Source organism: Eschrichtius robustus, chromosome 7 (genome assembly GCF_028021215.1).
Source record: "Eschrichtius robustus isolate mEscRob2 chromosome 7, mEscRob2.pri, whole genome shotgun sequence".
In the NCBI taxonomy this organism is placed as follows: Eukaryota; Metazoa; Chordata; class Mammalia; order Artiodactyla; family Eschrichtiidae; genus Eschrichtius; species Eschrichtius robustus.
The window spans coordinates 2,035,185-2,058,802 of record NC_090830.1 but is presented as its reverse complement, the minus strand read 5'-3'; the positions used below and the strand labels follow the sequence as shown (position 1 = coordinate 2,058,802).

At 37.1% G+C, this 23,618-nt stretch overlaps 1 protein-coding gene across 1 annotated transcript in view; it reads left to right on the top strand.

The window, feature by feature from the left end:
• CABCOCO1 (ciliary associated calcium binding coiled-coil 1) overlaps positions 1-18,819 on the top strand; it is a 125,583-nt gene extending 106,764 nt beyond the window's left edge. Inside the window, exons 6-8 of the mRNA XM_068547482.1 lie at positions 11,402-11,524; positions 11,937-12,077; positions 17,013-18,819. Of these exons, the coding sequence (XP_068403583.1) occupies positions 11,402-11,524; positions 11,937-12,077; positions 17,013-17,087 (339 nt within the window). The 3' untranslated portion in view covers positions 17,088-18,819. The remainder of the gene's footprint in view (positions 1-11,401; positions 11,525-11,936; positions 12,078-17,012) is intronic.
• The last annotated feature ends 4,799 nt before the right edge of the window (positions 18,820-23,618 follow it).

Genomic DNA, 23,618 nt, shown 5'->3' with positions numbered 1-23,618 from the left:
CCTTTATTATGTGAAAGGGTTTAGTTCTGGTTTCTTATATCTAGCAGAATTTTGAAACAGTAGCTCACTGTCCTTGCTAGTTTTTGATTACTTAAATGATGTTAGCTTTGTTAAAATCGATTTATATTACAACCTATTGAAGCACTGTATTACAGCACGTGCTGTTTTCTGATTTTCTCATCTAAATATCAGTTGCCTAATGTACAGAGTTCATTTATAAATACCAGGAAGTTCCCTGGATCGAGTAAATTAACATGCTGGGCCAGATTCTCTGGCTTCATTAGCAACCCCTCATACCAAGGCTGTGTTCATACAAGTGTGAAAACCAGAACGATCCTTCAAGGGTTTTCCTGGCCTGAATAATTTCCTCATCAGGGAACAGGCTACACTCATCCTAGTATTCTGGTCTTTCCGCCGCAATCTATTCATTTTGCATAATTCCATGGACACCCCCTGGAAGAATCTAACCATTAGCATTGCAGGAAAATGTAAAGTCAAGGAGGCAGGCTGGACACCCAGATGAGGAGCAGCCTGAGTTATAGGTCATAGTGGGAGGGCGGGGGAGAGATACAGAAAAAAAATTTCATAAAATTTGGCACCCTCTATGTCAATAGACTATATAACAGGGGGAAATAGTAATAGAATGATTTACTGACCATATGAGACCACAGTGATTTCCTACATTCAATTATTCAATAAATATTTATTACTTTCCCACTGTTTATCAGTTACCTGCCAGGCAGTCAAGTAGGGAACAAAACAACAAAACAGACCAAGTCCCTACCCTCAAAGAGTTTTGTTTAGGCTTTGTTTATTGTAGACTTAAATACGTGACATGAAAATCTAAAAATAAAAACAACCTTCACACTTTTAAGTTCTTCCGACATGCCAGGCACTGTGTAAGTGCTTCACACACATTGATTTAATCCTCACAAAAACCCATGCAGTGGGTAACTATTGTTATCCCCATGTTCTAGATGAGGACAGCGGCCCTTGCTGGGGGACCATGGATGAATAAGCATCCTCAGAGAGCTGCAGTTATGCCTTTTGCTTGTGACAATGACAGTGTTTCAATGTAGCAGATGACATAGGTTTTTTTGGTGCAAAGAATTTTAAAGTAATATTTGTGCATTTTCTGTTTCTCACTCAAAGAAATGAAAGATTCAAACTATGAAAATAGGGGCTTAAAATCCGCAGGACAGAAGCAGCACTATATAGTCCCTATAGGACAGCTGTTGAGATAAAGCCAAAGCACCATGGGTTTGTGCTAGAAAAGTAACTCGGCACAGCTGTCCAATTCTTTTTATGAAATGGTTGGAACTGATCAGAAACTAGAGCTGCAGGACGGACAATGAAAGTCGTCCACAGCAGACCTAATATCTTATTCACCCAGGTTGACTTTAAAATTATATCAGTCATGAAAATTATTTCACTGTCTTCTGTCGTGAGTCACTGGGCTATATTTAATTTTAATCATTAAAATGTAAAAATAATAAAAGCCACCAAAATAGTCTATAGTCAATTTTCTGATAAAGCAAATTTGTTTTTTCCCCCATTTGTGATGTAAATGGCCTCCAGAAAGTTTTTCGGAGCTAAGTGTTAATTAGAAATATGGAAATGGATTTAAAGTACATTACAGCACACAGTGGAAGAATAATCACAAGAGATTTGTTCACACAGTCATACCCATTTCTCAATGTGTTTTTTAACTCTCTAGGTTATGGGTTGTTTTTCTGCGTGCCTGTTCCTAGAAGAAAAAAAACAACAACTGTGATTCCAATGAAAACAGTAATTACAATTACAACAAATAGGACAAATTGCTATTTGATCAGGAACATACAGTTTTAGTCACCAAAAGCAAACTGATGCTCCTAGACTTTCCTATTTACACAGATGAATTAAGCATGTTCTCAGATTTGTTTATACACCAAATGCTTTTTATATCTTGCCATCTTTAAAAAAAAAGTTCAATCCTCCATGCCTTACTTTTGTTAACTTATTTTGGAACAATGCACTGTGGTGCTGTGAGGAACCAGTGAACAAATTCTCTTTCTGAAATTCCCTGAGAACTTGTGCTTTCAGATATCTAGTATGCATATATCATTTTACTTTTCTGAACTTCTATTTCCTCACTTATAAACTGGAGAGAAACATTTTGGGGGAATCCATAAAGAACCAGTGGGGTTTCACTTGCCCCTAAGGATTGGGTACATGGACTTTGGAGTCAAATAGATCTGGGTTCAAGTTCTGAGGGAATTCCACATTCTCTAACTATGTGACCTTGACCAAGTTACTTAACCTCTTTGAACTTTAGGTTCTTCACCAAAAAATGAGATCAATAAAACCTCTCCTCACAACGTAGTATGAATTGAAGGACCTAATATTTGTAATGTGCTTTCTAATTAGCCCAATGCCAAGCTCAGAGCAAGTTCCCTATGAATGAGAGCTGCTTTTTTCCCTCATCAATGTGCATCTTCCTGGTGGTGGCCAGCACTGCCACAAGTCCAATGGGTACCATTCACATTGTTTTGGGGGTCGAGGGTGCCGGCAGACAACCCATGGAGAGCAATGTGAATCATGGCCCCTAGAGTCAGGCAACTCAGAAAGTCTAACAATTGTCTGATGTTACCCCCATCAGGAACTACATGGGGGGAGCGGTATCTCTGAGGAATTCTTTAGAATGTTAAACTGCTCTGTGTCTATAAGGCAACTATTAGTCAGTTTAAGCAATACAGTCAAGTCTGTGAAAAGTCGTTTAGTTGTTTGGCATTGTGCTAATCAAACAAATACTCTAGGGCTCCATTCATCAACTGAGAAATACAAGCATTGCCCTGATGCAACAGTAAACCATTAGGTTTGCTTCTCCAAGTGGTGTCATTGTTCAGGACAAACTTTTTAAACTGAATCAGAGCTGATCAGACTGGCAGCCCTGAAAATTTTTAAATGAATGGTTACCCTAACGGAAGACTCAACACCTAATGAATGCCTCCTGCCTACAGAGACCTGATCTGGGGTGTCATGATCAGTAAGACATGGTCCCTGCCCTCAGGAAGTTTCCACGAAGTGGTGGGAGATCACTCATCCCTGGCTGTAATTCAGGGCACAATGTAACAAGTACCATAAGAAGAACAAGCAAATACTCTGAAGCACAAGGAAAAGGTCACTGTGGTGAATGAGCTGTACTGGGAGCCCAGATGGAATATCAGCTGACGAGGGTGAGGGGGAAATGCCCTCCCAGCAGAGGCGGTAACACAGGTGAGACCCTGGCTGGGAAAGCACCTCCATCTATGCTTTTTTTTTTTTCTTATAATAAATATTTATTGAGCACCCACTGTATGCCAGGCACTGTGCATATTGGGCACAAGCCAAGTAGTCCAGTATGGCTGGAGCTCAAGATCTCTAAGGCAAGAACTTGGACCCAAAGCCTACCCAATGGGCACTGTCATGAAAAAGAAGGGAGCACGTCTGGCAGACATCACGGAGGTGCCCCCAACACGTTTTGTGACGGATTTAATGTTAGGGACAAGGGAGACTTAACAACTGAAGACAACCTCGAGATTTTGAGTCTGGTAACCAAGAAGCTGGTGACGCCATTGAGAGATAAAGCAAATGGAGGAGCAGCGGGTCTGGAGAAGATAATTAAGTAGAAATAAATGGACAAGCTGCAGCCTTTCCAAGATTCCAGTAAGTACTGAGTGTGTAATCCAAATATTCTTCTACATCATGACATAAAAATACTGAATCTGAGGTTCTGTATAGGCTGGCGACTGTGAGTCTTGTATAAATAGAGAAAAAACCACTTGAAATGTAGTAACATAGGATAGAACATCTGTAACTAGACTAGAGATGACCTAGTCCAACCCCCTAATTTTACAAATAAAGAAACCACATCTCAGACATACTCTCTGCTGAGTGGCAGAGCCAATCTAGGACTCTGACTACACATTTAAGGGGAAAAAAAAAATCCAGATTTCTAAAACATTCAAATCTGGAATACAGATACCACCTAAATTTTTCAGAGTTGCTGTTATTTCAGTTTGTTTGTTTTTAACTAAACTAGCATGATTTACAGCTTATAGGTGAAAGATCTTTTTTGATAAAATTCTATTGCCATATATGCCATTGTCCACAAAGTCAGTTTCGTAGTTAATTTCCAAGAATTCAGATTCCATGAAAAGCCTCAGAACTTTAGGGTACCTAGAGCTGTTCCTTGCAGGGGAAGACATGCCTCTTCTTAGGTCACTGAAACAATGACACCCCTGTGTACATAACAAGGGCTGCCCTGCATGGAAGGAAGGGCTTGGGTGCTTCCTGAAAAGAGCCCTGTTTGTAGAATGCCGGGCACATAAGTGTAATCAACAGCAGTTTCCTCTGAAGCAAGAAAATCCTGCCCTGCTGACCAAAGAGTGCCTAATACAGTTACAGAATCAGTTAGTGTAGATTTTAAAAAGGAGGGGGGAGGGAGGTGGCGGGAGCTAAGCAGAGAGGGAAATATTTATAACTGTGACAACATGTTTCCTTATAATAATTTATGAGCCCACTGGAGAAAAAGGAAACATACAAACTATGAATAAAATATCCAAAATATAAACATTATGCCTTCTGCAAATTTTCTTTAGTTAAAAATTAAGGTTGAGGTTGACTAAAGTAAATGAGTATATTTTCGTGGTCTCCTATTTCCTTGATGCTAAGGCTTACCAACTGATTTACAACTTCCTGTGTTGTTTTTTAATCTATATTTGTCAGCACATTTTTAATGTCAGATTACTTAAAATAGACATCTTGGGTCTAAGAGGTCAGGAATAATAATATTATGTTGACTTCTCTAAATATTTCATAGCACTTACAAACATTCTAGTTTAGGCCAAAAAAGCTTTATATTTCTAAATGAAATAAGTTTCAATATAGTTTTAAGATTTCTTTTTCTTTCAACTGATGTCTTCAGGGCTGAAGTGCAGTTCAATCCATATACTTTGAAGTTAAGTAAATTACATGTATAGCTTTATCCAAATAGTTTCAACCTCCTTTTACTCAGATAACTTAAATTGGGAAAATAACAGGAAGTCCATGAAAAGAGAAAGACAAGAACCAAGGACTTAGGGTTCTTCCACTGTAGTTTCTCTTCTAACCATTATGATTTATAGTCTCTTATAATTTCTGCAAATTACAGGTACTTGTTCAAAAAGAGTATTACCATGTATAAAAGCCATGAAATAGCTTAATCTTCATATAAGCTACCATAAGATGTAATTAAAATGCCACATTTATAAAATCAAAATTTTAAATTTATATTTCGTAATTCAAAATAGGCTCTCCACAAAGATAATTGCATAACTCATTATTCTAACTGATACCTAATTTCCCAATTCTTAAAACAAGAGATAATTTAGAGTATTTCCTCAATTTTAAATACTAAAAACCTCAAATTTAAATAGAACACCCTAGATGAAACCAAACAAAAATTCACCCATTATCAGAACTGTTTGAAATACTTTATTCTGAGTTCAAGGATATGCCTTTTAGAGTATAACTTAGTAAGCTTAGTAAACAAATATACCGAGTGGCTTCTAGAAGATATTTTTGAAAAGAATTAGTTATTTTCTAACTGTTTTTAATGGAACCAACCATATTTTCAGTCTCTCACCCTGAGGAAGTTGCAAGATAAGGTCAATCCAAGAATCGAAACTAAGTACAATTTTGAACTTAGTAGTTGTAAGAGCTCTGGTATTTCAATTTTCACAAGAAAGACATGTTGAAAGTTTGCCCTAACTCTGCTTTTGACGAAATTTGTTAAAGGAAATCTTTTTTAAATTGAACTCCATCTGGGAAACCACAGGCCACACTGGATGCTGAAAAACAAAAGATAAAAAGAGTGATAAATTGTGGGGGAGGGGAGAAGCAGGTTTTCTAATTTCGGAAGTTGGGCGTAAACACTCTCCTTTTCTAAATGAGGTGGTTTGCAGGAGTCCTGACCAGGCCGCCTAACTACCTAATTATGTCATGCTAGGTCCCAAAAGAGAAGTTGTTTGGATCCAGGGAATTTGGCAAATCAAAGGGCATTGGATGTATGTTTGAGAGTTTAAAAATTGAGACTATATGGAAACAGGGTGATGACATGTCCTCATTGACAAATTCTTCTGAGTTAATTGGATTGCTTGGGCAATGTTAACAATTAAATATAGGAAGAGCATGAACCAGTATCCCCAACATGGCTACTCTAATCTGTCTTCCAGTTCTGGCATTAGAAAGATGATCCTTTCAATAATAACAGTAATTATAAATGATAATAATAATACACCTTTGGGTTTAATAATACTTTCCCTTTGAAGAACTCCCAACATTTTTACCCACAATATCTAATTTGTACCCTGAAACAATTCGATGAAGTAGCCAGGTAGCGATTATCATTACCTTCCTTTTACAGATAAATAAACTGAGGCCTAGGGATTTCTTAGCATCACACAATTAGGAATAGAGCCAAGTCTAAAGCCTATCATTCAGTGGTCTATCTTCCACATTATTGCCGTCTTTAGAAACTCTGGGTATCTGAAGTACTGTTCTAGCCCTCACGAAGTGTTTGCACCAGAGCCAGATCAAAACATCTTTTCCTGTTAAATTGCATTTACATTACAAGAAGGTACCCTTTTTCAAATTCATTAGATTTTGTTGCCTGAGGTCATTAAGATAGGAGTGCTCGATTTCTTTTCAAATTATAGTGTTTCTTTTCAAATGATAGTGTTTTCTTATGCAGAAGTACACTTAGAAATACCAAAGATGTCTTAAATACTCTGGAATCAGTTTCTTTAACTATCTAACTTTTTTAGAAAGACTTTCAAGCCCATGTTAAACAAGATCAAATCAAGAGATATAAATAAAATGGGCACAAGGTGTTAACTGGAGTGCCCTAGCCAGATTGCAAATTGGTTTACTGGGGCCCGCCAACTTAAATTCCTCTTTGCAGCTTCAGCTGGACGGAGTAGTCTTTATTTCCTGTCCTCACTTGTTGTACTGTGTTACCGTTCACTGTCTAGGTGATTAGCTTGTGAATCTGAGGGTCTCAGAGCTCTATTAAGTTATAAATGTTCAAACTACCAGTATGCTGTGAATAAAAATAGAAGTTGCTATTAGATGTCTATTCATACCCTGCAGAAGCCTGGCAACATTTTGAACCTTTTCAAAACGTAAATACTGCATATTAAGCATAGGAAAGAAAATTAATGTGCTGCATTTGCGAATTTATTTCCAAGTCAAAAATGCAAAGGGGGAGGAGGACTCTTGTAGCAGAATTGATCTTCTACATTTATAGGGTATGTTAAGAAGTTTGTAATGGCCTGAACACAAAAGAAAAACACTTGAGAAATGGATTAATTTTAGTTTCTCTGATAATCTCAGCTTTTGAATTTCCTCTTTTGATTTTAAATTTATGGCTTCAGTATGACATTACCATAGTTGATTGCATTTTGCAGGTGGCATTCATGTGTTGTTACTTTATGTGTAGTATATTGTGGGCAATGGGTTACAATTTGTGTTAAAATTTTCCAAAATGACACAGTGCTTCTTAATTAGACTTGCAAATGAGTAGTGCCTTTTTTTTCAAGGAGAGGAAATAGTTAAAACATCACAGGAAGTTTTGTGCTTTTTTTCCCTTAGTTAGTATTGGGAGAAGTTTGCCATAAAGTTTTCTTCCTGAAACTTTGACAGTTTGTAGTAAGTTTTGATTTACATATGAAGTCATCATCTGACAATTCCAAATAAGTGTCTTTTTGAAGCATACCAGTTTTTTATGTGTCTATAGCTCAAAAAGAGTTTAACAGATTTATCTTGTTTTTTGCCATTCAAAACAGTAGAAAGTTGTCATCTCAATGGCATTTTTAATATTTTGAATAACCTAATAACTAAATTTAGTAAGTTAATAATTGCCATCTTAATCATAGGTTTCAGTGATACAAACAGTACCCACAAATCACCTACACTTTTTTCAAAGAAAAACAATAATAACAATAAACAAAAAGCAAAAAAATAAGAAAACAACAAACAAAAATAATAAACTACAGTTAATGCTACCAATGTTAACACATAAAGTAGAAAAAGAAAACATGCAGTAACACAATTTTCAGATAAAATCTTTATACTTCTTCTCAGGCACAGTAAGATCAAGAAGCAGATTCTAATTCTTACAAGTATTTTTCAGACCTAAACTGACCCTGTCCTTAGTTCCAGGAGGTTCAAAATTCCTATCATTTATTCCCATGGTAAACGTCCATCTCATACTGAATATGTAAATTCTTAAAAGAGCTCTAGTGATTTCATTTGGCTTGTAAGTAAAGATCTTGGATGTTTTTAAAGCTACATAATGTTTGGTGATGAAATTTTGTACTTATGAGTATTAAATTATGCCAAAAAGCCATTTACTTGATATTCTTTAAATACCATGGCACAATGCAACTAAACTCAGATTATAAACCATCTTAAATAACACTAATGCAATGTGCACTTAATGAACACTATAACTAACTTAATTTTCATGTAACAGATAACATCTGGGGGAAATGTATATTGGTAAGTTATGCAAAACTAATTTCTAGCGACCACATCTATAGATGTTATTTATTGTACGTTCACTTAACAGTTCATTATTCTGTTTAGAAATCTATTGTCTTCTTTATTAGAGCTTTTAATGTACTCACCTTAGTTCAAATGGTCTGCTCATTATCAGAAAAAATATAAATGGCATTCACATGGAACAACATGATTGTTTTTATTATATCCATTTGTGTGCAAGCACTCAAAAATGGCAAGAGAAACACATTTATTGCTTTACATTCAAAGTAATATTTAGGAGGTATTTGAAAGTCAAGCAAAACCAATCATTTGGCCAAATGATGTACGTGTATAATCAGAAACTCCTGATTTTTAATCTCAGCATTAGGCCTCAGGCAAGTCACTTAAAGTCTTTCTCTTTGTTTTCTGATCTGAAGATTATGGGTGCTATTCTCTTATAGACTAAAAGAGGGGGTTGCTAAATCAGAGTCCCAAATAGGAGTGTTTTTTTAATAAACATACTTGATCCTTTTTCTGTTTTTATTTTAAAGATTTAAGAGGTAACATATTATACTTTTGAGGAGAAAATATGAGACAATTACAGTTCTACAGGAATGTATAAAATAGTTATAAAACTAGCTTTATTTAATTTGCTTCAACTATTCATAGACTTGAGGAAATTATAACGTTCTTTCAGAAAATCTAACTTAATAAAGCTGACCATGTCTTTCTGTTTTAAATAGATTTTATTACAGAACCAGTGATGTTGTAAAACATGAGGTTTTGTTAAAAAAAAAAAATACAAAGGCCTAATTGTATTTTTTAAAGAAAGTATTGCATCAGACGGTTTCGTTTAAACATATTTGCTGGCTCTGTGCTCTCACCACAATTATTGATTCTAATTTTCCTTCAAGTTGTTTTTTAAAAAGGCTACTTAATGGGGGAAAAAATCACTATGATGCTTCTGGGCACTATGTTTATTTCAAACTATGTATTTGACAGTGTACCTTCTTACTACTAATGAAATGACTTTATATTTACCCTTATCTGAAATTGGGACATTCCTTTCCCTTACGGTATCTTACTAACGTAGCCAAATGTAACTCTTTGTGAAAGAGAAAAATGTAGCTGTGGTTTTGTTCATTGATAGTATGCAAAACACCCTGAAGTAAAGAAATTCTCACTGCCAGTTTTTGTGCATGAATTAAATCAAATGAATAGCTGTATGAGCTACACTCATAAAAATCAAGGAAAAGAAAAGCCCAACTCTCAGTCAGAGCTTCAGGTTCTTGGGATAAATAGGAGCTTCACTCCACCAAAGAAATGATGATGTGGAGCTGAGGAGTACACACATACACACACACACACACACACACATACACACACATATACACACACACACATACACACACATACACACACATATACACACACACATACACACACATACACACACACATATACACACACATACACATACACACACATATACACACATACACACATACACACACACATACACACACATACACACACACACATACACACACATACACACACACATATACACACACACACACACACATATACACACACACACACACACCAGTGCCAAAGACTAGGAAAACAGGGTAGTTGGCAAGTAGTTCAGATGAGCCTTATAAAGAAATCCAGACCACAGCGGGTGTGAGGGATAAAATGAGATACTTGAGCACAAATATCTGCTTGTCTTTAAGTATTTAAGTGTACAATTTGTTGGAAGAAAGGGCACAGGTGGGCAGATGGTAGAATTCTCTGCTACCAGGATGGAGAGGTGATCTATTGATGACTTCCACCAAGGAGAAAGAAAATTAGCAGAAAGTCTTAGCCTGTGTATGGGAAACCACAGCGGTAAGACAAATATGGCAAAAGAAACAAGATAAAATTCTCCTTCATTAAAAGAAAACACTTTTATCTTGCAGATTCGCTCATGCTTACTTTCTCAATGCCTGCAGTAAATTCAATAAACTCCATTCAATTCCTTCTCTCTTCTTTTTTCAATGTCTAACTCACCACCACTCCCCTCAAATTTCTATTTTCACCCTATATTAAAGTCTACTTTAGTAAATTTAGTCTACTTTAGTCCACCAACTAAATACCTCATTATCTTCCCTTGTCTCTAGATTCCTATGTACAGCTTATTTATTTTACCTATAATATTTCAGAGGATTTAAAATATATTTAGCTGTTTCATTTTTCTAGCTTGGTAAAATAAAGAGCAATATAAGGTGCGGGAGGGTAAAAAAGAAGTGTGGTGAAAAATTGGTACAAATAATTTTGTGGGAAGATGAAAATGCTTGTATGTCCCATTTCGGAAAAAAACCAGCATCTTATGAAAGTGAAGAGAGAAAAGGATTGTTCTCATATGTTTTTTTGATCTTCTATTTCGATTAACAACATTTAGTCAACTTAAGATAGACAATCTGGAATGATGTCATCTAACAGAATAAAGATTAAGTGCTTAATAATATCAGTAATTTCCAAATGTGGCAACATGATGACATATTACAGTTTACCGAAAACTGCATCAGCCACAAAGTCAGCACACCAGGGTTTAACTTCATTCCCTGTCATCAAGGCAGTACAAAATGAAGGTCTAAACTACATGGTACAGAAAAATTAGACAGTGGGGGAAAGTAAAACGCTAATGATCAGGTGCAGAGCACAAAAAGCACTAGAGAACTAAGAGGTTGGCGGCGTCAAGAATTCAGAGGCGCTGGCACTTAGAAAATAATAGACTTGGAACTTTATAAATATTGTCTGAAATTGTGGTCACTCACCAAAGACTTTGTCATAATACAGCTCTTCTCTTCCCCACTAGCAAGTGATAGAGGTTGTGAAGCCTGCAGGTCACCCTTGCCCTGATCCTCTAGAAGAAGGAATCTCATTTGATATTTACTCAACATTCATAGAGCCACCTCCAATACTGGATATGGAAATGAAGGTATATTTCCTTTTGTCTCTTAATTCACCCTATCTAAGCATTATATTCTCTAGAGGATAGGAGAAAAAGAACAAAATGCTCTTCTATCTTCTTTCCCTCTGATTTTTCCTAGCTAAATATAAATATTTCTTTTGGCGTTGATTCACAAGTGGGCCAGCTGAGGGGGGTTCAGCAATTTTAATTACTTCTACTCCATCTTCCCCAGTCTCCACCTTCATTTTCACCAGAGTAGGTAAAAGCACCATTACTTGATTTGTCATGATGCTCATGAATAATGAAGATGCAGGAAAACGTCAAATCAAAATCCTTCCAGATTGACATCATTTCTGATAGAAAACTATCCAAGAGAAGCCTTTACTATCAGTAAAGGCTCCAGAAATCACTTGAGTGTTGTTTACTTTTAATATTCTAGGGGTTGAATCAAGAACAAGGCCCTGAAGAGTCCCAGCCAGAAGCTGACACTTCAGAGATTGATCCATTAGTTGGTTTCACCATTGAAGATATAAAATTGGTGCTGGGTCAAGTCACAGATGACATTTTAATCAGCATTCAGGTACTCAGCCTTGATGGTGTACTCACTTACTTTATTACTGGTTAATTAGCCAACCTCAACCTTAATGTCTATAAACACTACCCACGCTCTGCCAGCAAGAGTGATGCTGATGATGGAGGAGTTCAATTTAACATCTCCACATAACTCTCAGTTGAGTCATCTGACACTCAGTAAGATCACAAAATAAATTCACCAACAGCACATAGTGTGGTGCGTTATCAGTTTACAGAATCATTCAGCATCGAGACCCAAAAAATCACATGATAAAGACTTCATGCTCAGTCACACTGTAAGCAATTGCTCATGCAAGAGTAATGGGAGAAGATTTCTAAATAGTAAACACTAAAGCTCAGACCATAATTCTTAGCTAAGACCTTTCACCGAATTCCTACAGAGAGGCTTTCATATCTTTGAACTCCTTCTCAGACGGTTTGCTCCTTTTCACATACCACTAATAGCTAATGGCTATGTATATTAATGGTGTTATCACTGACACCAATGGCTGCATGAAAATGGAGATGGCAACAGCCATCTCAGTAGCAACTGCCAATGATAAATCAGTTGGCTTAGTTTTATGCTTAATATATTTTCCCCATCCAAAAACAAACAAACAAACACACAAAAAAACATTTCTACCTCAACACAAAGGCTTGCATCATTTCCTAGGCAAAATGATTAAATGAGTGATTTCCATATTTTGAGAGGATTTATAATTTCTTGTGGCAATAACAATGAATCAGTAGGACAATATACTGCATGTTTAAAATATGAATGCATCTCAGGGAAAGATTTAGTTGTTTTCTGGACATGAGACTATATATAAAAAGCACACTGTATTAACAACTAATTTAGAAGGAGCAAAAGATTAGCTTGGCAATAGCATACCTTGTTAGTTGTTTAATCATCAAATGTTAATGTACTATTTACATGAATATTTAATGATTCAATGCCAACAGAATCAGCCAAAGTCCTCGGCTTAATAAGGGGTGTTTAGTGTTTACCAGAAATAGTGAAAGGACATATTTTACACGAAGCTTTATTGTTAACAACCCCATGAATGTAATAACTGGTTACTGTGTAGAAGGGCAGAATGCAGTTGAACTAAGCTAAGTTCAGAACATATCTCCTTTTTAGATTTGATAACATTTCATCTAAATATAGTTTATGTATAATCATGGCCCTGGGCTCCTTTGTGATCCTGCGGCTCTGAAATTATCACCGAAGGACTACTAGACAGTAATAGAATTGTTTGCAGGCCCCCAAAATTGAAAACATCCTTACCAAGGCCATGTTCCATGTAGTGAGCAGTATGTTTTTAACTATTCATTGAAAAAAACTTTTTAAATTAAAGCCTGCAGCATTTAAATCACTACTGTCTATAGCAGAAAGAATATGATTGCTATATGTGTGTGTTATTGTCCCACTGGCCTGCAGCCATCCTTATTGAGCTTGGAAGTCCATTAGCTGGCTCATCTAAATGTAATTAGGCATAGAAAGAACTTGGACCAGAGGTGAGGGATACAGATCTTTCAGGTGCCTTGATCATTTCCATGTTAAGTAGATTCATGGACATTAGCCTGGGCCAAATTATTGCCAATTTTTCAATAAAATTGCGTGGTGATGTGGATTGATACAGTGTTTCAAGATAGCAAACCCCTTTATATACTTTCTCTCAAAAATCCTAGTAAACTCCATGCGAATTAGGCAGGCACTTACCCGATAAATAAATTGAAAATTTAGAGACACAGAAAGATTGTCATTTGTCCAGGGTTTCCAGGGTCAGAAACTGATGAAAGGCCCTGATTGGGAGCTGTGAACTGGGTTCTAGTTCTAATTCCAGTGTTATCCACAGAAACCACATAATGTCTAATATCATGACCAGACTACTTTGGTTTTTAATACTCCAGTGGTGTGGCACTTTTTCAGTGTTTACTCTTGTGTCTTGGTCAAATTCCAAGTCGGGTAATTGCTCTCTGCTTACCTAAATTTCTCCCCCTGTTTTAGATGGGTAAGTTATTTTCCACTTCTAAAACCTCCTTCCAGTGTTCTTGGCTCTTAAAACTGTCTCATAGCTGTTCAAAGGTAGCCACTTGTCAGTGGTCAGTGTATACAAACCTTTTGAAGACACTGACTTGCTGTAGGAACATTTAATGAATTATTATTTGTAAAATGTTTTAAATTTTCCAATAGTTGTTTCTCCTTCTTTATTTAAAAATCATACTCTTATTATAATTTTTGTAGGAAAAGGCAGTAGAGAATTCATGTTTTAAGTACAGTTTTTTCAGAGCTTCTCCTCCAGCATGGTTACAGGCATATTTCACTTTCTGTAATTCAGAAATTTCTGAAAATAGTGTGAATCCTTAAATTTTTTATGCTAATCTACTTACTTTCCCATTGACTCACTTTATAATTTTAGAAATTTATTAAGAATGAAGTTATCTTGGCCCTGAGATGTTAATTAAAATTATACTGAATAGAGCAAACATTTTAAGCTTATATAGTTTAGGTATTTTAATTTTAAAGATACATTCAGAATGAACTTAGTTTGGCCCTGAGTTGTGTAATAAAAATTATACCCAATGGAGCAAATCTTAATATATTTAAAGAATTATATGTCAGAGAAATATGAATGCTAGCACTAAATTCTTACATTAAATGTTGGCTGTTGGCCCTGTCTAAGCAATAGGGCAAAATAATGTGAAAACCTTGAGGGAAGTTTGCCATCTTGGGACCATAGGTATTTTTAGGTCAACTTGAATTTCCAGGTTAGAAAAGCTGAGTGGGAAGTCACCTCAAGGAGTGATCACTGAAAGGGTATTGAACTCAGGTCATGGATTTTCCATTCTTTCCTAACAGGAAGTGGAACCATACCCTATCCTGGGGGTTGTAGGATAGCATGTCTGGTCAGCAATATTCTGAGGATTAACACGGAGACACCATAGACCAATGACAACCTGCTCTTGACCAGACGGGGAGTCTTGTCATCTAGCGCCCTATCACCACGGTCTAGAGATCTGAGACATGTCCCTCTGTCAGCTCTAGCAGGTGTGCACCTGACCTTCAGGAGCCTTTTCCCCAGAGCACACACTTGTGTCAGTGAATTCTGTCTCAGTGAAATACCAGAAAGACCTCCAGGTTAACATGAAAACCTTGATGAGACAGAAGCTGGAAGATGAGAATACATCTGTTCTTAGTTGAAAAGAAATGAGATTATTGGTGGATATAGAATACATTAATTGAAAGCGGGGAGAGTCAATTGTCTAGTTAGAGCAGTGCTTCCCGATCCTTTTGGAATTGTAACGAGATCATTTCTTCAAACCATTTCATTCCCTGTATGGTCTAATATATAGCATGCCGTAAAGAAGCAGAAGTAATCTATGTTTAAAACATATCACAACATCCTATTAATGAAATAGTATAACGTCGGTGAATATATCACAAAATCAGGAGTTGGAATTATGAATTTAAAAGCTAACATACGTGAAATTTAACATAATTAATTTTAAACTGCTTAACTTTTCAGATAAGAACTAAAGGTGGTTGAGTGGCTTGCCCAAGGCCACAGAGCTAAACTAATCCCTAGGTCACCACACTCCTAGACCCTGGCTTCTTTCAGCTCTTCTAGAATTATGCCTGCGGGGATTAGTGGCCCCTGAAATATGACAGTTCTTTTGTAACCCGGAGGACCACGTTCATCCCTCATTGCCTCCTTCACCCAGCCACCAAGAAAGGAAAAGATGAGAAGCTAGAGGCCAGACTTGACCCCAGGGCTTGATAATCAAACTTGAGCCAAAAAAGATCGATATTCACACGAGAACCCAGAATTATTGACACCAATGTGATCTTTTCAGAAATAGCAACTCTGAATTGAAAATCTCATCAGATAAGGCAACCAGGTGGACCTTTGAAAACTACCTATTATGATTACATTTATAAATAAAGAAATAAGAATGAAGTTATATCTGGACCAAAAACAGTGTTTGATTTTTAAAATTTCTTCTATATAAACGAAAATAATACATTTCTCAAAATACAGTTACCCTGATTTCCTCAAATTAGGTTATAGACATTAATATTTTAAACTTCAAATTACTTATTAACATTTATGTGTATGAACTACTCCTCATACACTTGTCAACTATTTTAAATCACCTAAACAAAAACACCAGTTTTACCATGCCCCACCACTGGTTTCTCTATACATAGTTTTATAACCCATCATGACAAAAGGAAGACATTTCCAGGGCTACAGATGTTCAGATAATGTGAAAATATTTTTGGAATTATGCAGGTAGCAATGTTAGTCCACAGAATATCTCTGCCAGAAGCTAAATGCTATCACCGCCACTGCAAACACTAAAACCTGTCAGCAACTGCTTACTTTTTTCTACCAAAACTGTACCACAAAGTGGCATAATTCCAAGAGTTATATGTGTGAAGAATACTCTTTAATTATGAGAATCATTCTAATTGTGAAATTATTTGTGTTGTTATTTCACAACAGAAGGTTTCTGGGATCTCATTTAGAATGTATTACGCAGGAGACAAAAACATCCATTGCGAAGGAGTGGCAGTACAAACAACACTGCAATAACTGAGCCTAGAGCAGTTATTCTGATTCGGTGCTTATTGGTAAAGTCTGTCTGAAAATGCAGATAAATTAGCCTATCTTCTAACACAAGGCTATGTGAAAAATGGCTGTCCAAATACCACTTCCTGTTCATAGCAGACATGCTATACATTGGGAATGTGCAGAGAAATATGATAAAGTGTTATCACATCACTACAGGCTGAAACACAGCTATGTCTGCAAAACAGGAAGGTGTGTGAGGGATAATGTCTGTCTTTAGGCACTATAGTATGTCAAAACCACAAAGACAATGTGCAGCAAAAGATAGCTCCATCATAACCACTTTTTTATGATTGTCTTCACAGACCAAGATAAACGAAAAGCTGCAAATACAGGAAGAGGCCTTTAATGCACGAATAGAAAAATTGAAAAAGGCCTGAGTGCTCCAAACAAGGAGAGTGATGCTAAACTTCACAGAAACAAACAAAACCAGCCAGAATAATAGACTCTCTAGAGCACCAGATCGCTTTCATTTAGCTGGGACAGGAAAACCAAGCCCCACTTTTTATTATCCTAACTAATTAGAAAAGTTTTGGCCCCAATTTTGCTACCTCCTGTCCCATAACAGCCTCTGAATTTATTACACTGTGTGTAATAAGAACATTTTGTATATAAGAGTTTGGAGAATTATACATAAAGATACAATTACTTTTACAATACTCCTTTGACATTTTGATTAGTAAATGTTAATCATCTTCAAGGAGAAGGAAGTCAACCTTTTAAAATAAAGAAAAATAATAATAATTTTATCCGTATTGACCCAAATGAACTGCCACATTGCTGAAGCTTTGTGAACATAGACCAACACCACACTGCTGAAGATAAAACTTGCTAAACAATAGCAATTCAAATGCATATACTAGGGGTTTTTTCCTCCTTAAATCAGTTGGTTTTCTTATTTAAATGTTTCAGTGTGAAACCAATTTTCTGAAATTATATAATGCAGTTTGAAGCACTTTAATTTATTCTGTACTGTATTTGTTATTTCTAATCTTGTTACTCTCCCAGGAGAATACATGACCTATATAAAAAGAAGCAATGTATAAATGGTTATTAAAGACCAACCTATATATAGATTGTAAAAATCTTAAATACCAATCAAACTCACAGAGCTCTTAAAATTAACCATTATATTGCAGTAGAATGATTGAAAACATCTCAAGCCTTTAAATACCTTTATTAAAATATAATTTCAAAAGAAAATATCCATTTGCTGACTGATTGTCCCTAGTTGGACAAACTAAATTAACTACTACCTCGGTCCTTTCCCAATTTCTGAGACTTCTGAGTATTCTAGAGGGTAGAGCCTTGCTAGGAGGGGACCATTCCTCCAAGAAGTTTCCAGTTTATACTGGAACCAGATGTACTTGCATCTGGGTGGCACTTGGTCGAATATGTTCTGTCGGTGCTCTGGCCTTGTGCTATAACCTTACCTACTTACTCTATCTGTACCAAAGGGATTTGCCCAAAACGTATTCATCTGGGGCCAAGACAGATCCGGCAGCATTTGATATTTTTTTAACTACACTGATCATCAAAATAAGAGAAGTCCTTAAGATGAAACCGTGTTTACTGTTCGTGCAGTTCCGAGTCTGGAAGGCCGGGAGATGTGCCGAGGTGTCTCTTCCTTGAGCTGCCCTTCCTAACTGAAAATGCCGATGGCCATAGGAGATCGCTAGGAGGGCTCACAAGCCTCAATTTCGCCAAGCAGTCTTTTTCCAGAGAAAATAGAGGTGAAACTAGAGAAAACACAAATAGGGAATAAAGGAGCTTCTCGAAATCACCAAACACAGCTTCAAATGCAATCGTTGGCACAGAGTGGACCTCCATTTCTAATAAAGAGTTCTTATTTTGAGCAAGGGTACCAAGAGTTTAAAACTGAATAAAAAATAGCAGTAAGATCCCTAAAAACTACACAAAGACAATATCCTACAAGCATGCGGAAAGCCTGCCTCTGGAGTAAGACTCCCAGGGTCTGATGGTAGGGTAGCTTCACCTGACTTGTGTGTGACCTTGGACAGCGTGTTCACCCTCTAATTGCTCATCTATTAAATGAGGATAATACTTATTTTTGAGGTAGTTATGAGAACTCAATAAATTCGTTATAAAGGATGTTTGTTCTAAGGTTTGGTTTCTGTTTACCTCCTAGGATAACCCAAAAACCACTGCCCATCCCTAATACCCACTGTCCAGCCTCTTTGCCAGAATTCCCAGCCATCTCTGTCTCTCCACTGGAACTTGTGGATCGATACATCCTCCCGTGGTAACTACTTTGCCACCCTGTTTTCTTACATCTTTCATGTTGGAGCAGCCCAGGGATCCCTCAGGCAGCCTGGCTGTAACATCTAATAATGATAGGAGAAAGAGCAATTGTAGTGGCAGTAGCTAATTCACAGTCTCTGCTCTTTAAATTAATTTTGTTGATAAAGGAATATATGCACTCCGTTACCAAAAAAAGTGTAGACGATGAAAAATAAATTTCTGGGCTTCCCTGGTGGCGCAGTGGTTAAGAATCCGCCTGCCAATGCAGGGGACACGGGTTCAAGCCCTGGGACGGGAAGATCCCACATGCCGCAGAGCAACTAAGCCTGTGCGCCACAACTACTGAGCCTGTGCTCTAGAGCCCGTGAGCCACAACTACGGAGTCCACGTGCCATAACTACTGAAGCCTGTGCACCCTAGAGTCCATGCTCTGCAACAGGAGAAGCCACCGCAATGAGAAGCCCGTGCACCGCAAGGAGGAGTAGCCCCAGCTCGCTGCAACTAGAGCAGCAATGAAGACCCAACACAGCCAAAAAATAAAAAAATAAAAATAAATTTCACCCTAGCTAGGGACCTTCATTTCTCTTCCCATGAGGCAACCACAGCTTCCAGTAAGTCCGTAGGAAAATGTTTGCCCATTTAAACAATTTTTTGCCCATTTAAACAATTGGATGCTTGTATAGAGGGGTCTTTTTTTTTTTAAACACAATTTGAATTGTTCTTTACATTGCTTTTTTCGTCAAACAATATATCTTAAGATAATTCTCTATCAGTACTTTTTACGACCATACAGTATTTTATTTTAGCAATTCCATAACTTTTTTTTTGTTGTTGTTGTTGTTTTGTTTTATTTTTTAGTTTTTATTTTTTTGACTTTTTTTTTTTAAACATCTTTATTGAAGTATAATTGCTTCACAATGGTGTGTTAGTTTCTGCTTTATAACAAAGTGAATCAGCTACAGATATACACACGTTCCCATATCTCCTCCCTCCCGCATCTCCCTCCCTCCCACCCTCCCCATCCCACCCCCCCCAGGCGGTCACAAAGCACCGTGCTGATCTCCCTGTGCTATGCGGCTGCTTCCCACTAGCTATCTATTTTACATTTGGTAGTGTATATATGTCCATGACACTCTCTCATCCTGTCACATCTCACCCCTCCCCCTCCCCATATCCTCAAGTCCATTCTTTAGTAGGTCTGTGTCTTTATTCCCATCTTGCCACTAGGTTCTTCATGGCCTTTTTTTTTTTTTCTTTTTTCCTTAGATTCCATATATATGTGTTAGCATACTGTATTTGTTTTTCTCTTTCTGACTTACTTCACTCTGTATGACAGACTCTAACTCCATCCCCATAACTTTTTAAGTAGTTCTATCTATGAACTTTTTATTGTTTTCAGTACTTTGCTATCACAATCTGTGTGAACATGTATGATTAAACGTAAAGGATGAATTCCTAGAGAGGGAAATTTCTAGGTCAAATTTAGTTGCGTTTCCAGTTTTGATAGATATGTCAAAGTGCCTTCCAAGGATATTTTACCAACAGCATATGATAACTCTTTCTCTACATCATTACTAACAGATGCATTGGCCAATTTTTTATCTTTAGTATCCTGATAGATAGAAAATACTGTCAAACTATTGTTTTAATTTGCTTTTATTGTTTTACTCCACAAGGACTGAGCACCTTCCATATGTTTATAAGCAGATTTAAATATATACATATATATGTGTGTATGTGTATTAATCCCCCTAATAACCCTAAGAGATAAACAGATAGATATTATTGGCCTCATTTTATAGTTAAGGAGCCTGAAGCTTAGAGAGATTTTTTTTTTTAATTTTTGGCTGCATTGGGTCTTCATTGCTGCACGCGGGCTTTTCTCTAGTTGCGGTGAGTGGGGGTTACTCTTCATTGCAATGCACGGGCTTCTCATTGCAGTGGCTTCTCTTGTTGCGGAGCATGGGCTCTTGGCACGTGGGCTTCAGTAGTTGTGGCACGAGGGCTCAGTAGTTGTGGCTCGCAGGCTCTAGAGCACAGGCTCAGTACTTGTGGCGCACGGGCTTGGTTGCTCCACGGCATGTGGGATCTTCCCAGACCAGGGGTCGAACCCGTGTCCCCTGCATTGGCAGGCGGATTGTTAACCACTGCACCACCAGGGAAGTCACTTTTTTTTTTTTTAATTTATTTATTGAGAGATTATTAACTTGAACCAAATTGCACAATTGATAATTGATAGATGGATCAGGGCTTGAAATCCAGGTCTGACCTATTTTACAGATGAGGAAACTGGAACCTAGAAAAAATTTAAGTAACTTTCCCATGATTACACAGCAAGTAAAGTGGTAGAACCAGGTTTTGAACTTAGGCCTGTGTGATGACAAAACCCATATACTTAACCTTTACCTTCATCTAGCTATCTCATAGTTGATATGAAACAAAATGAAAACTGACCTTTCTTTTTGTTTTTAGTTATAATAAGGTAACAAACTTGCTTGTATTGTAAGCATATTAAATATTTAGAAAATTTATGCAGGGATGGAATGTATAACCCAGATCCATTCGTTCATTCATTTGTGTGCTGTATATTCATTGAGTACCTACCACGTGCCAGGGCATTTAGTAGTGAGCCAAACAGACATGGTCTCTGCCCTAGTAATCTAGGAGAGGGAGACAGCTAATACTAACTGTGATAAAGACAAGCTTCAGGGAATTATAAGAGTATTGAACAAAGGAGCTTGATCTAGTCTGGGAAGTCAGGTAAGCTTCCTGTGAGTTTTGCCACTTGGCCTGTGATCTCAGGGATAGGTAGAATTTAACTAGACAGAAGAAGGTGGCAGAAGATGGATTTCAGGCAGAGAAAGAAGCACGTGCAAAGTCCCTGGGACACAGGGTGAGGCTGAACGATGCGTCACAGCCAGAGCTCTCTCGGGGACCTGTAGCCCACATTACGGATTTTTACTTTTAACCTAAAAGCAGTGGGAACGTGTTGATAAGTTTTAAGTAGCAAGTGATGTCAGATCAGTATTTTTAAAAAGGTCATCTCCCTGGTGCCAGGACTTCTATACATTGGAGACGTGGAAGAGAGTATTCTCATAAAAGCTATAGCTCCACTTCTTAGCAATTTCTAAGAGTGGGAGAAATAAAGACAATTTTTGACTTTTTTAAAGTCACAGGGTCCACCTACTCGAAGCACTCTTTGGCACAAAGGCAGCGCTCTGGGGAGCCAGCTGAAAACCGTACCAACCTCGCACTCAGACAACCTCGCACCTAACCTTTCTCTTAGCATCCACAGTAAGATAGCTTCTTTCCATTTGCAGGAATAATTTGGGGTGATTTTTTACTCACCCCCATGAAAAGTCTCAAAGAGAAAATATATTCACTATGTTACAGACAAGCCACAGACTGCCACTATTTCAGGTATTTGCAGGCACCTTTGTGCCTAAATATAGCTGTGGAGTCATTTTTCCAAAATCCAAATATAAAGCCCCTCTTTCCCTCCTCCATTTGATTGGAACCATTCAACCGTCCTGCTAGATAATAAGTTTGCATGTTCTTAGATTGCATTTCATTATGCTTCAGTTCCCCTAGAGAAGAAACGTGCTCCTTTTCCCAACAGTTGTAGAGGAGAAATACTTGTGACATCTCAAGTTTCAGAGTCTCAGGAAGCCGGCCCTCTTCTGGACATCAAAGTATTTTTTTTTCCCCTGGACATTGATTTGTTAAATAAGAGAAGTCAGGACCTCTTTGTAGCAGCCAAAATACCTATTAATTTAGGTTTCCTAAGCAAAAAGGAATCTAAATCAAAATAATACCATCTTGTTGGAATTCAAATTTCAAAACGAAGAGAGAATACTAAAAATTTATTTTGCTTTTAGGGTCCCTCTCTCGTTCATGGAAGTACCCTCAGTGGAGATCAGTTCATCACTTTTTTGTCAGAGCTGCCAGAGTTTTGTGTGATTTAATTTTTAGCTTCAGGGAATGTTGAGTGCAGAAGTCTCCAATGGTCATTTTGGTGTTTGTTTCTTTTTTTTTTTTTATAATTTAACCTGTTATTTATTCAGGGCACCTTCTAGGTACTGGGATGAAATAAGACAGATAAGGTCCTTGACTTCATGGAGTTCATGGAATTGAGGCTATCCAGCAACTTGAAATCAAGCTTGGTAATGGTCACCTGTCATCCTATCATCTAGAAAGGGTTAAATAGCCTAGGTATTAATATTTTCATTGAATACCCATCTCAAAATCAAAAGGAGGAAAAACCAGCCCTTGTTCTTATACCAGTGAACATTTATGTTCAGTCACCGTCAAAACATGACCTTCATAAAACCAAGGCCCAAATTCAAACAGAATAAAAGTAACATAGTACCCATCTTCCAGTCCCATACGGGAGTTAATCCCACAATGACTAACAACATATTTATGGATTTTATTTCCTTATCTTTTTCTGTATAACCATTGATTCTCTTATTTTTTATTAACGTTATCCAATCCCCTTTCAGCTGTGATTGGACTTCAAGGATTAGGATAAAGTTAAAGTTTGCACTGAATTTGTAATAATTAAAAATTCAGGACGAAAGAATAAAATATGTTTCTATTCTACTTGCCAGATCCAGAACTTAGGAACTTAGGAAACATAGCTGAGTGAT